At 48.1% G+C, this 14,658-nt stretch overlaps 1 protein-coding gene across 2 annotated transcripts in view; it reads right to left on the bottom strand.

Moving 5' to 3' along the window:
* Positions 1–14,658, bottom strand: part of SLC7A1 (solute carrier family 7 member 1) — an 80,844-nt gene that overhangs the window by 16,382 nt on the left and 49,804 nt on the right. For both annotated transcript variants that reach the window (XM_053900641.1, XM_019447881.2), the window contains exons 3-5: positions 9,983–10,366; positions 6,057–6,215; positions 3,834–4,008 (exon numbers count right to left, since the gene is read on the bottom strand). In XM_053900641.1, the coding sequence (XP_053756616.1) occupies positions 3,834–4,008; positions 6,057–6,215; positions 9,983–10,352 (704 nt within the window). In that variant the 5' untranslated portion in view covers positions 10,353–10,366. The remainder of the gene's footprint in view (positions 1–3,833; positions 4,009–6,056; positions 6,216–9,982; positions 10,367–14,658) is intronic.

Genomic DNA, 14,658 nt, shown 5'->3' with positions numbered 1-14,658 from the left:
GCGGTGACCACCGAGTGCGGAGCTGGGGATGCCTAGCAGAGCACAAGAACGGCATCCTCCCTCCCCCCTCAGGACCGCAGCGGGGCAGGACTCCGATGGAAGGGGAGCGACACAGAAAGTCTGTCCCTGCATAAACTCCCGGGGCCACCAGCAAGAGTAACCAGGTTGCCACCGACTGTGTGTCCCCTCCAGCCGGGGCCCTTCTCGACTCACTGGCCACACGGGCTCGGACACCACGTATCGACAACAAAGGACAAGGTCCTCGCGTACGAAAAGCCCTGCGGGATATGCTAGCAAGGGAAGCACGCGAGGTGCAGAATGTACCTCTCTTTATGTGAAAAGAGAGGGGAATATACATATAAATTACGTATATGAGTTTCAAAATAAATGTAAATGTATACTTACAATTGCTTGTATTTATACAAATAAAAGCTTACACAAAAAATAGTAAAAATGATCACCTATGGCAGGGGGACAGTGAGGTAGATGAAGGAATGGGACAGAATTTCTCAGTGTAAACCTTTTTATAACATCACGACATACGAACCACGTGAAAACATTATCTACTCAAAAAATTAAGTTCAACGTTTAAGAACAGTGTGGGGATTCTGCTCTCGGTGGCAGCGTATGGCTGGGAAACCACCAAAGAGCCCATTCTACTTTGCCTCGAACCAAAACATTTTGCAAAGGCTCTTTATATAGATCAATAATTAACCCGTGATCTGCAGGCGGTGGTCGTGCCCGCTCGGCATCTGGCAACTTACACACGAAGAAATGGGGAGGCAGGATCGTGCCACCACGTGGCGAACGTCGCCTGGCGACAGAGCAGGCTGAAGCCAGATCTCAGATCGGTGTCCCCTCCCCTGCAGCCAGGGTGACCGGCTCCTGTGCATCCCACTCAACCGGTTACCCAGTCGTTAGCAAATAACTGGCAGAGGAAGGAAGGAAGAAACGTCTCGTGTTCAGAAACATCCCTGAGCCTGGGGTGAGGACTTGAGACGGAGCCTCCATGGTGGTGAGGGGGGGTCCTCCCCCTGTGTGGCCTTTTCCCACGACATCAGTGGAAAACATCCTTCACCAAGACTCAACCGCTGTCACTTCCACCCACCAACCCTGACATAAACTGCTGGTTGTCCCCAGAAGCCACACCCCCTTCTTCTCCACAGTCCTAAAACTGAATTATTCTAGGCAGACATGGGAACACCAAGAACAAAGACAACATGCTTCTCAGATTCTCCAGCTACAAGGTGGAGCCACCTGATGTAAGCAGGCCTGGTGTGTTCAAGTCCTGAGAAACATCAGGCAGGTGAAGTGGAGAGCAAGGCCGCTCTTCTACTTTTCCCATTTTCTTTCTGCTGGTGGGAGCCATCTTGGACCCTGGGGTGATCTTGGGAATGTGGGCCGCGGACAGAGCCATCAGATGGAAGAACCACCAAAGCAGTATGCCGGACTGCCTGCAGACGTTCACCTAAGAGAAGTACGCCTTTATCTTGTGGAAGCCAATGTTATTTTGGGGTTTTCATCCCAACTGAAGACAGACTATCCAACCAAACCTTCTCAGTAGGTTTCTATGCAGTGCTGTATCTTTACACTTACTACATCTGTTATCCATCTACCGGACTCTGGAGAAGAAAGCCAGAGGGAGCACGTGGCGAAGGCAATAGGGAACCAGCCAGACTGTCGCATGACATTCCTATTTCAGACCAAGAGACAGACTCCAGGTTCACGGGGGCCTTTACAGCCAGTCACGGAGAAAGCATCATAAAATCACAACCCGATGTGGTCAAACGGCCACCAAAGCCACGCAGGCTGAAGCTCCGCCATGCTCAGTGGTTTGGTCGGGAAAAACCCTATTGTTTCAGAGAGACAAGCAATTTCATGGCCATGGTCAGAAGTACAAATCTACGGCTGGGGGGTGGGGGGGGGGGAAGAGAAAGCAGTTTAGAGGTTTTAATAAAATAAAAGAGCAAGCTACACCCGAGACCCGCAGCACTCTACTGCAGAGGCAGTGTTCCCGAGGCTGGGGCCAGCACAGTTCATCACCACCAGGACACAAAGTGTGTGAGGACAACCAATGCTAATAAATACCATCAGCTGGCGCAAACCATCTCTTCGTAAACACAATAAAATTACATCTCGATCGACAGCCAGGAAATAAGACCTGCCATCTATATTTAATTCCTGATCTGTAAATAGCAACCAGAAAGATAGTCCCCCACGTCTCAGAAATCTACTGTTACTTCCAAGCCTATTTGGAACTGGCTTCACTCCAGGCTGAGTTAATGAGCACCAATAAATGTGGCATAAATGCGGCTCAGGAATGCTACATTAGAAATCCTCATTTCTCAGGGGTGCACGGCTGGCTCAGTCAGTACAGCATGTGACTCTGGATCTTGGGGTCATGAGTTCAAGCCCCACAGCGGGCAGAGAGCACACTTAAAAAACAATTAAAAATCCTCATATCTCTGTAATCGATTTGAACCATTAACCACATAGTATTTCATGCATTCAATTCAATAGTTTCCTGTAGTGAACTAGTCATGCATCAATGCCTGTCCAGTGACCGGACCACTGGAAGATATGACCGGGCCCTAACCGGAGACCAAGTTCCCCATGACCGCTCGGATCCCCAGCATGGGACCTTGTTTCTCAGCCTCCCTTGCAGCTAGATGTGGCCACCTACTGGATTCCCACCAGTGGAATGTTGGCAGAGGGGACACGGATCTTCCGGATCTGCCCTTGAGAGCCCTGGGCATGCTCTCTTTCACCCCCTTCCTCCTCTGGGACAGCTGGAGCTTGCCTGTGCCCACAGCCCAGGTCTGACCATGCAGAAGAGGACAACATCCTAGGGCATGACGGAACAATCAGGTCGACGACCAGGGTTCCTGAAAGCCTGTGTGCAGACAGGATGGCCAGTCAACTTGGTGTGCTCATGTCAGGATCTGAGACATCCTTTTAAAGCCACTGCATTTCAAGAGGGTCTCCTTGTCAGAGCAGTTCAACCTTTGGTCATAATTAAAGTAGAATCACAGAGAAAACCTCACTCCCCCCTTGTCCATCCTAGAGCCCTAAGATTTACCTGAAAAATCTGACAAAAAAAGATCAAAAAGAGAACATTCTAATTGGCTGGCTTTTCTTTCCTAGGTAATCTGAGCTTGCTGACGAGGCTTCAATGAGGGCCCTGAAAGAGCACAGGTCCGAGAGCAGGCCTGTCACCTGCCTCCCATCCCGGGCATCTTGAGTCAGAGACTGTAAGGGAGATGGGGCCACTGGCTTTCAGGGCTGGTGTACCCCAAGTCGAGGGTGGGAGAAAGAGACCATTATAATCACATTTCAACACTTTAGTCATTCCGAAAACCTCTGATAAAAGCCTGTGATAAAAGTTTCACATATTTCTTCCCTCTGCATTATTAATAGGAAGACATTTCAGGGTCAAGTGACATCACCATGGTTTTGCAGAGAAAATCTTCTCTGAATGTAAAACTTAGAGGTTGGTCATGAAACAGAATGTGAGGAAAAACAGATAACTTACGGAGTCTGACAAAGATCCCCAACTATGTGTAATTTTAGAATTAGAATGAAATTTGTTTTCCTGAATAGCCTCATCATACAATGTTCTGTCGAGTTCAGAGAAATGAAACCTAACACAAATGTCAAACAAATAAAACATTCTCAGCTATTTTACTGCAAAAAAAAAAAAATTAATTCAAATTCAAATTATATTTGCTGAAAAGGCATATATATGTTCTAGCCGATTACATGCCCCCAATGCACGTGTGTATTGTTAAGTACGAATCAGTTGTCACATGCTGAGAGGAAGACGAACAACTCACTTGTTCAGGCAGAGATGATGGGATGTGTTCTTGAAATCCTCCTCCGTGAGCTGCCAGTTTTTAATCGATCCTTTCACGAATCCTGACACCATTATGAAGCCCAGGACCAGAACATTGATACAAGTGAATATTTTGTTGACCATGGCTGACTCCTTCACACCGAGAGTTAAAAGTCCTGAAAAACCACACAAACAAGAACATTTTGCCTGAGGGTGTTGACTTTGGGCCAGGCAAGTCCTTCCTGGGACAGGAACGGGGATCGGACGAGAAGGTGACTTATAAGAAGAATCTAAGTGGCACCAAACCTCCCAAGATTTCTGTGATCCTCTGGGAATGGGGCTGAGTCAGTAATCTTTCTAGAGGTAGGTATCAAAATAACCCAAGTTATTTTATGGGTGGTTCATAAAGCTGTCAAAGTTGGCCTTCCAGGTCAACTCCCCTCTGGAGTTGAGGATGTCACCCAGGGGGCACCAAAGGACTGCAGAGATGGGGAGCACCACGGCCAACCACCCTGGAGAGCAAGCCCCCCACCCAGGGAAGAAGAGAAGGCCTCTCCTGGCACCCTCTCCTCCTCACTAATGTACTTTCCTGGGACTCGCCTCAGTGGGGCAGGATTTTTTTTCTCCAAGGAGGAGACACTTTGCTCAGTTTCTTGGTAGAATGAAGGGAGTTCTTCAGATGAGAAAATTATTCAGACTCACTTTGGAATGTTAGCAATGACAACTCTTGATGATTAGGGAACCACGGATCATGTGGTTCATCATCAGACTCAGTGCATGTAAAACAACGTCTAAGCTAGACTAATTATAGCTCATAAACGCACATTAAAAAAAAAAGGTAAGTGATAACAATACACAGGAACCATATGACAACACTGTCTCTGAGGCTTATAGGCCACAGGATCACCTTGGGGTGAACGTGCCATTTGGGGACTTCTGTGGTTAAACTCCTGGCTAGCTAAGAAAAGCCTGGAAAGGCGTCCAGGCGACAGGTGACCACCACTTATGACTTAAAACTGTTGCCCTGCCATGTACACCTTTTACACTTAAAATACAAAATGCATTTCACGATAGATTGAATTCTGAAGTGAAGGCAATAGGAGGGAAGTGAGCAATTAATCACAGCGAATACCTCATCGTGTTCTGCCCTGTTTTCTCTTTGGCGTCCCTCCCTCTCATGTTTATGAAAATCTCACTAGTGTGAACTTGATGTCTGATACGTGTTTCTGCCAGCTGGACCAGAATACTGCTGAGACTGGCCTGTGCAAGATGATTTCAATTACATGGTGCGTAAAATAAGGCATGTTGTTTTTAAAACCCACCCAAGGGGCGCCTGGGTGGCTCGGTCGCTTAAGCATCCGGCTTCGGCTCAGGTCGTGATCTCACGGTCCGTGAGTTCGAGCCCCGCGTCAGGCTCTGTGCTGACCGCTCAGAGCCTGGAGCCTGTTTCAGATTCTGTGTCTCCCTCTCTGACCCTCCCCCGTTCATGCTCTGTCTCTCTCTGTCTCAAAAATAAACTAAAAAAAAAAATTGAAAAAAATAAAATAAAACCCATCCAAGATTTTCTAACCTCAAAGGGGAATTTATCTGCATTCAGTCTAATGCTTACACCGTAAATGCCACATAGAACAAAACTCCCATCCTCAAGGCTGAGACACAGACAAACATCACTAAGAACAAGCTGCCATCCGCTGCGTTCAAGCAATATTTGGAATTTTAAAATTCTGCACCCACAATTCTGTCAGGAGACTTACCCATTTAAAGGGCGTTTTGACAGCTGTTAGGTGTAAAACCATCTAAGACTTCTCCAACACCCCAGGCACACGGTGGTGCTCCACACCGACCTCACCCCCTACATCTTCCGGGCTGAAGAATGCCACTTTCCTTTCCAGATGCTCATCCACTGAATCAAGGGAATTTGCACTCCTGGGTCACTTGTACAAAAAGCTTGCGGCCCTCACAAAATCTTACTCCACAAACCACTACACAAACACCCGAGACGCCCCTTTAATTAAATGACATGTGGCCTTGACAGCTATTAAAGTACCTTGTGTGGACCAGAAGCCATTAAGACAAAAAAGATGTCTGTATTCGTTATAGAAAGAAAAACAGAAAATGAGGGAAAAGGAGAAAGAGAAAGGGAAGAAACAGACCTAATGGGAGCCTGTCTTACCCCTCAGGCCCCTCACTGCAACCTGACGTGTGGGTGACTGTGGAGCTTTACCTGTTAAGATAAGAATTATGATCACAGCAAATATGTCTGGGTTTTCGGCCAGCACTCCGGGGGCATTCAGAGCCATGTACATCCGTGAGAACTCCCTGATGGGATTGCCAATCAGCTCGTCGAACGTCGCACTCCAGGCCCTCGCCACGCTTGAAGTACCTGCCACGAAACACAGGTACCAGAGGAAACTGAAGAAGAACGATTAACAGTATTTGTCATCGAGCTCAGCTCCGCCTCCGCGCGGGGGTCACAGATGACGCGCTGGAACTTGGCGGTGGCAGCCGGACCCCGGTCTGTGCTAGCTCGGAAATGAGACTCGATTAGTGTTTGCAGTGAAGTGAGAAGCTTTAAGGGCAGGCTTCACGGGCCTGGAAAGAAACACGACTTCCCATCACAACCCAATGTGAGCACGTATACTGTGTCCCAAATCTACGACTGACTAACAAACGTTTTACAAAACGGCGTTATGACCCTTATCGCCCGAGACACGCTCTGATGGTATGTATTCAACTCTACATACTTTATTTTGTTACTGAAAGAAATACTGGTGGCAAACCATAGCATCGATTTTGAGATCCACTCACGGGGTGCGGTCGGCAGCCGGGGACACCCGGCTCAGGAAGCTCCTTTTCCAAGACCCTGGGACAACAGAGCTGATGGTCCCCATCCACAGGTGAACACTGTTCTCCCAGCAGGAGGGGACCCACCCAGGCTGACCCTCACGCTCAGCGACAAAGTCACCGGCTCACCCCGGAGCGGGCGTCAACCCGCCTCTGCCACTTGTGTGCCCAGACTGGACTCGCACCGCCTGACTCGGGGGCCACGGGTCCCCAGGTGTCTGACCACAGACAACGCCAGCTCCACGCCCCCGCCATGAAGACCACAATCAGATGCGGCCCCACAAATGCCAACGACTGTTGACTGCGCTCTCCTCCTATCAACCTGAGTAAAGTCACCGCTTTTCCAGGAAATGTCACTAAAATTCCAGTACTCACATAGAGCATTTTCCTTTGTTTTCAAAGGGGGCCTTATTGGTGACTGTGGTCTGGATCACCCAGAGGATTTGGCTAAAGGGAACTACAGAGACGCGATGTTGTCATTTGCTATCTTGCCGAGTATTTTTCCATCGACTCAAAAATTTAACCATGTTTCTTCATCCTCAGCATCTAGTCTATTATGACTTCTGTCCATCAAGGCCACAGCCCCAGTGAAGAAAACTGGTCTCCCCACCACCTCCCCGACAGAGGCCAGCTCTCTGCTGATCAGACTCTGAAGCCTGCTGTGCAGGGTGAGGGGTTGCCCAGCCTTCCTTCCTGGCCTACCCCACTCCCTATCTCTGAAACACGGCTGAAAAAAAAAGAGAAAGAGAGAGAGAGAGAGAGAGAGAGAGACACACACACACACACACACACACACACACACACACACACACACACATTTGCTAGGAAAAACGGCCCTTCCCTAAAAGCTAAAGCTGAGAATCACCCACAAGTTCGCATGCATGAGTCAGTCCCCTACAAGCAAACAGCACTCTGGCAAATAATCTTTCATTTGTCAGTGTGGAAGCCGTGGACAATTCATGCCCGTGGTTCTGCTTTAGGCCCAGGTAAATCCTCTGGGAGCATAACAGCCCATTTCAGACAGCTATGTTCCCACTCAGAGACTTGAGCTTGTACGAGCATTTGCAGTTGTAAGTTGTGCTGTTGTACTGAAGAAAAAAAAAAAAACCCACATTATTAGGAATTTTATTTTTGAACTTAGAAGCGTGAGCTATTGTGGCTGTCGTTAGGTACCACAGTCACTGAAAAGAAAGGGAAGGTGCTGCTCAGAGAGCCCGGGGGGAGCCCTCTGCCAGCTGGCCTGGGCAAGTGGCAGTGGGGGCCGAGGGGAGCACCCAGAGGGCAGCACACGGCCCCCTACAACATTCCCAGTGCGGGGGACGCAGGAGCGAGCCAGGACCCGCTCACCACATCCTCCTGTGTTTTGATGATATTACAGAAAGCTTGCTGAAATACAGGTGGAATGTTTAGTGGCTATTTATATTTCTACTTTTAGGAACTGGCCATTCATATCCTTTGGTTATTCTTATATTCAGGTGTTTGTCTCTTTTAAGTTGATATGTTCAACTCTGGTTGTATTCAAAATACAAACAACATAAAGAGAAACACCTTCTCACCTACCAAATTGAGAAGACTTTATATTTTTAGTGTCTTTGTTGGTTTCTTGTTTCTAATGTCAGTGCCCAGAGTCAGCAAGTACGTGAGGAAAGGGGCCCCTGGCCATCTGGAGGATCACAGATAACACGGGCCTTAAAAGTATATAAGCCTGGGGCGCCTGGGTGGCTCAGTCGGTTAAGCGTCCGACTTCAGCTCAGGTCACGAGCTCGCGGTCCGTGAGTTCGAGCCCCACGTCGGGCTCTGGGCTGATGGCTCAGAGCCTGGAGCCTGCTTCCGATTCTGTGTCTCCCTCTCTCTCTGCCCCTCCCCTGTTCATGCTCTGTCTCTCTCTGTCTCAAAAATAAATAAACGTTAAAAAAAATTAAAAAAAAAAAAAAAATATATATATATATATATAAGCCTAAGGGGCGCATGGGTGGCTCAGTTGGTTAAGCGCCAGCCTTTGGCTCAGGTCACGATCTTAGGGTTTGTGAGTTCGAGCCCTACATTGGGCTCTCTGAGCAGAGCCCACTTCTGATCCTCTGTCCCCCTCTCTCTCTGCCCCTGCCCCACTTACACTCTCTCTCTCTTAAAACTAAATAAATTAACTTAAAGGAAAAAAAGAACGGCTGACATGCTCAACACCAAAAAAACATACACAGGCCTGGGGCACCTGGGTGGCTCAGTCGAGTCAGCTCAGGTCATGATCTCATGGTTTCTGGGTTCAAGCCCTGTGTCGGGATCTGCCCTGGTAGCACAGAGCTTGCTTGGGATTCTCTCTCTCCGTCTCTCTCTGCCCCTCACCTCTTTGTGTTCTCTTTCTCAAAATAAATAAACATTTTTTTAAAATATGCAGCCCACTGACCTAGACATTCTGCTTCTTAAGACCATTTTAAAAGAAAAAGAAATCATGTCTATGCCCGAAGACATTAAGTGATTAACTGTTTACAACAATAATAACACAACTGGAAACAATCTAAATACCCTACAAAGACATCTAAAAAATTATGCTATATAGAGAAAACTATATAAGGATATACACTCATTTGGAATAATACTGCAGAAAAATCCTTAATACTGTAAGAAATGCTTACTATACATTGCTTTATCAGTCAAGAGATATACTGGACAAAAAAAATACATTTCTGTTTACAAAAATATTAACAACAGCTAGATCCCTAAACTCTTATGAACAGAGATTGTCTTATTCCTCCCTTGGGTCCCTAATATCTAGCATAATGTCTGGCACAGGGGATGGACTCAATGAATATTTGTTGAAAGAATGAATGAATAAGAATTAATTTCTCTGGGTTGTTACACTGGGCAATGTCTACCTTCTGCATTGCGCTTTTCTATATTTCCCAAGTTTTCTCTATCAGTGGTATGTTTACGCTAGTAATTGTAATCAAAAATACTAAAAGGGACTACGCTCTTTTCAGTAACAACAGCTTCCCATTGATTCTACATCTCTTGTGTTAACAGGACTGACCTCCTGGTTGGTCTGGCTTATCGTCACTAACAGTCCGATGCGCCTGATAGTTAAAAACAGGGGCACAGACCAGAAAGAGCAGCGATACCCAAAGGCTGCCCCCTCCTTTCATAAAAGGGAAAGGGAACATGTACAACAACAACAGTCAAGGGAGGATGCTAGACTCTTCGAGAGGAGTTAGACTCAGTCCATTTGGAGAGCAAAGCAGAGTATGGCCCGCCGTTTGGAGGTGAAAACAGCAGAGGGGTAAGGGAGCGGGCTCCAGGCCTCCTGGGACGTACCAATGATGTAGGAGAGGATTAAGTTCCAACCAGTGATGAAGGCCCAGAGCTCCCCGACGGTGACGTAGCTGTAGAGGTAGGCCGAGCCTGTCTTGGGGACCCGAGCCCCAAACTCTCCATAGCAGAGGCCGGCCAGCACTGAGGCCAGCGCTGCGATCAGGAAGGAGATGACGATGGCAGGGCCCGCGTCCTCACGGGCCACAGCTCCGGCCAGGACATACACGCCGGCACCCAGCGTGCTGCCCACCCCGAGCGCCACCAGGTCAAAAGTGTTCAGGCAGCGAGAGAGCCGGCTCTCTTCCCGGCTGCAGTCCACAACCTTCCGGCGCAGCATCTGATGGCCAATGCCGAGCAGAACTTTGCACCCCATTGTGCTGATCAAATCTGCGGGAGAAAGAGAATGGAAGCGCTCGTTACTGCCTTTCATTCCACCCGTTAACCTCATCTTATCACAACACAGACGGCCACCATGTCCTTCACTCTCATTTACTGCTAAAATGTTGTAAATCTCAGAATTCCACAGCTGGCTGTCAGAACATCCACCGGCAACTTGGCCCAGTCTCAGGCTTACCCAGCATGGATAGAAATGCCCCGGAGGCCAGTCTACCCAGCTGCCTGGACTTTGAGGTCTCTGAGCTTCCTTCCACATTTACTTCAGTTCTCAATTGACAGCCTTCTATGGACAGAAATTACACAGTATGAGAAACACAAATTAATGGCATTGTTCTTTTCCTCACTAATCACACAATGCACCATGAAAAAGAAGATAGTATTCCAAGTGGAATGCTACGGAAGGCAAACCGATCCAAACCCAGAGGCCTTGAATAGCAATGACGATGCCTTTTCAGACCTTTCTGAGATCCCGAGGGCAAGAACCAAGCTGCTTCCACTTTTAAGTTAACACAGAGTTAGGTACAGAGCAGAAAAAATTGTTGAATTATTACAAGTTAGGGTTTTTTTGTAACTGTTACCACTCCAAGAAGCCCTTTTCTTCTGGGCCAAAATATTAGCCAAATGTACTACATGATACGCTTCTGAGCACAAATCAAGAGAGGGCACGTGCTCACCAATGGCTTATGTCCCCCAACCTATTTCACCCGGAACAAGCCCAGTGTGGGGCCCCAGGATGAGTGCACATCATGGACAGCATCCCAGGCCAGCATTCCAATCCCTCTCCTATAACACACAGGCCAATCCTGCCTGGGCAGCTCATCCCAAGGGGGCGAAGAGGGCCAGCGGGCACTTGGCCAGGATATTAGCGCCCACCCTCAAACACATGGAACGTAACCCCCCAGACTTAAGGGGATTGCCCACATGACTTCCCTCCATAGAAGGCAGTCTGGAAAGGGCAGAAAAGAGTGGAGAAACCTAACCAACACTACCTCAGCCAGGGGGCCATGGTAAACAATGATAAACATTTGATTAGGTGATGTGACGGGAAGGGCACTTGATCTCTCTGATCTTTCTCCCCAAACCCATCACCCCAGTCTAATCATGAGAATAATATCAGAACAATGACAGATACGTTCTATAAAACACCTGACCAGTGTTCCTCGTAACTGTCAGGTCCTTAAGAACAAGGGAAGGCCAAGAAACTGTCACAGCCAAGAGGAGCCCTAAGGGAGACATGACAACTAAATGTAATGTGCGATCCTGAAGTAGGAAAAGGGTAAGGGGTAAACTAAGGAAATCTAAATAAAGTACAAGTATCAATATCGGGTCATTAGTTATAACCGATCATCCACATGAAGGCAAGGTGCTAACAACAGAGGAAACAAACAGAGGTGTGGAGTATATGGGAACTCTTTTTTCTATACTCACAATTTTTCTATAAATCTAAAACTGTTCTAAACTGGAGAGTTTATTTTTAAAAAACACCATGTGCAGAGAGAAGCTATCACCATGACTTTTAGCTACCGAGGTACAAAAAAAATATCACTGCTTTTTCATCTTTATCATCAACTGCCGTTTATTGACCCAACCTTGCTACAATGAAGTCACCGGAAAACAAAATAACCTAAACAGAAAATGGCAGACCTAGCAAAGTCCACACCTAACCACCTAGAAGACCTGACCTGCTCACCCACACCCTGTGACCTCAGCCTCCGGACGCAGTTTGGTCTGGCACCCTCCCGGCCCCAGCCAGGACCCTCTGTGTCGTCACACAGGAACAGGGGTGGGCCTCTCCATACTTCATCTGACCGACCGAGAGTAAAAAAAAAAAAATGTTGATCTCAGGACTCAGGAAGTTTTCAGGTAGGATGAGGAGTAACAGTCACGTGTTCTGATCCCCTTGTTCTAAAGATGAAGAAAAATGACTCAGAGAGCCAAGGGTCGAACAGGGTCATGGCGCTGGGAAGGCACAGTGGCCCAAGTGCTCATCTAGGGCTCCAGCATTCCAGGTGGGAAGGAAATGACATCACTGTGCAGTGAGGTGGGGAGGATGTGGGGAGGAAATGAGGAAAGACGACATTATTTGTGGAGCCACAGTGGGGCAGGAAGACCCCAGACACCAGGGTGTGACAGGAGCTGAAAAGGGCAGGGGCTGCGAACAAGGGAAGAGCAGGCACAGAGACCAGTGGCTCACCAGTCTGTTTCAGGCCACATGCTGCTTCTGAGGTGCCCCAGGACAGCAGCGAGCGATACCCGGGCAAGACAGGTTTCCCAGACAGTCAAGATGAGGCCCTCAGTGACCTCAGGTCCGAGAGAAGGCCCCAGCTCTGCTGAGAGAGCCCAGGGCGTGATTCCTCCCGACCCACCTTTTCTTTTCCTCCTTATAGGATTTAGCTGGATTTACTCAACTCGGATTGTAAATCACAGCAAAGCTTTTAGGAAGCAATTGCTCGGAAAATGAACTAAAGATGCACCATTTCAACACCACCGCTGGCAGAAAAAGCAGCGCTTGGGGCTGTGCAGAATGCCTGTAAAATAACTTCTCGCCATCATTTTTGGCAGGGCGGGGAGTATGTGAGGTAGACAGGAATCTCAAACGGAAGCGGAGTGTGAAAGGTCCTGGACTGCTGTGCACTTGCGCGGTTTTCAAGCTGATCGGTAAACGCAACTGACATGTAGAGAGCGCCTCCCTGCTCCCCACCCCCTCCTAGATGTAGTCTGGTTAATAATAAGTAGATTCTCTCCCCCAAACAATAAAAGCCAGTGCGAGGCAAAGACGTACTTAAACAGCATCCTCTTTCCTCGGCCTCGCAAAGCAACCCGGGGGCCCAGAGGGCTATGACGAGCCTGCCTTCCCCTGAAGGACAGACACATCTGTCTCTGTAATTTACACTCCTTTCTCCGAAGCTTGTTGTCTGGGGCAGAAGGAAAGGCTGCTGGAGCCCAGACACAAGCCAGGAACACACTCTGCACCTCCTTAGGACGGAAGGCGAACGAGAGCCCAGTGATCACCTCAGGCCGAAGTGACCCACCAAGACGTGCGGAGCTGCGCCCGGGGCCCCGGGTGCCTGTGTGTCGCCAGCACCCGGTGGGGGGGAGGGGGGGGGGGGCGCGTCCGCCAGCCGAACACCCGCTCCAAGAACTCACTTCCTAATGCTGGGAGCTCAGCACCGTCTTCAAAACAAAGGGGGCAGGTTACTGCACACAGAAATTTAGACACAGACATTGGTTTTCAAACACAACGTGGAAAGAGAACTCTGTTGAGAGTACAAAACGTGACCAGACAGACGCAGTTCTTTTCTTTTAAATAGGCACGCAGTGGCTCTTTTCTCTGGGGACAGTCCTCAGCTGTTCCTCGCCCCCAGCAGTCCTGGAGAAAGTGGTCTGTGAACCACCGCGTGGGGAGCACAGCGTGGACCCTGACAGGACACCAACCTCCCACCATTTTTACCTTGGTTACTTTGCTTTGCTTTTCTTCTTTTTCAGTCTTTATTACTGAAGGACAGTTGACACGCAATGTTCTATCAGGACCTTGGTTATCACTGGAAGTACTTACTGCTTGGTTATCTGGGGAAAGGGTAGTAAGCTCAGGGAAGACACTGGAATAAAAATGCAGTCAAATGCTGCTGGGGGGCCCAGAGTTGATAGCCCAGGGAAGGAAGGGTCTCCAGTTAGTTTCTACTTTCCAGGGTAGCTGAAAATGAGATACCCACCATGTCCATGTTTATTTTTAAGAAATATCCTTCCTATCTCCTTAGAAGTAGCATAAAATTACATTCTCTAAGTGGCATCATCTGTCAGGATTTTGTACACATTATGCTACCACTTATGTTCGTGCTGAGACCCTAAAGCTCATCATCCAACCAACAGTGAGACTAAATAATACTTATCTGTACAAAACGAATCTAGCCATTCAACTCCCTGCAATGGGGGTTGTCATGGCCTTCCTGCTGTGGGGGCTTAGACAGAAAGTTGCCACAGTGCTTGGAAAGCATTACCTGAAAATTAGGCTATCCTTTCTTGCGGGGAGGAATCTGCACAATGGTCAACACCTACACTTTTATTTGAGGTTTTGACAGAAATCTTGCAACAGCGAGAGTCTCAGATCTGTCTTACCCCCTGCTCACTTGTTACTAAAGAGCACTTACCTCAGGTGGTACATCCCCTAATAAAAGCAAAGAAAATGTGTCTCTTTCCCATGGAAATTCTCACTCCGAGTTGTATTCTAGTAATCACCGTGTAGCAATAGGAGTAAAATGATCCAGTGGGTCAGGATTGTGGAC

Source organism: Panthera pardus, unplaced genomic scaffold (assembly GCF_024362965.1).
Source record: "Panthera pardus isolate Hobbes unplaced genomic scaffold, ASM2436296v1 HiC_scaffold_1, whole genome shotgun sequence".
NCBI lineage: Eukaryota > Metazoa > Chordata > Mammalia > Carnivora > Felidae > Panthera > Panthera pardus.
Note: the sequence above shows the minus strand (reverse complement) of the source record. Positions and strands in the feature narration are given on the sequence as shown.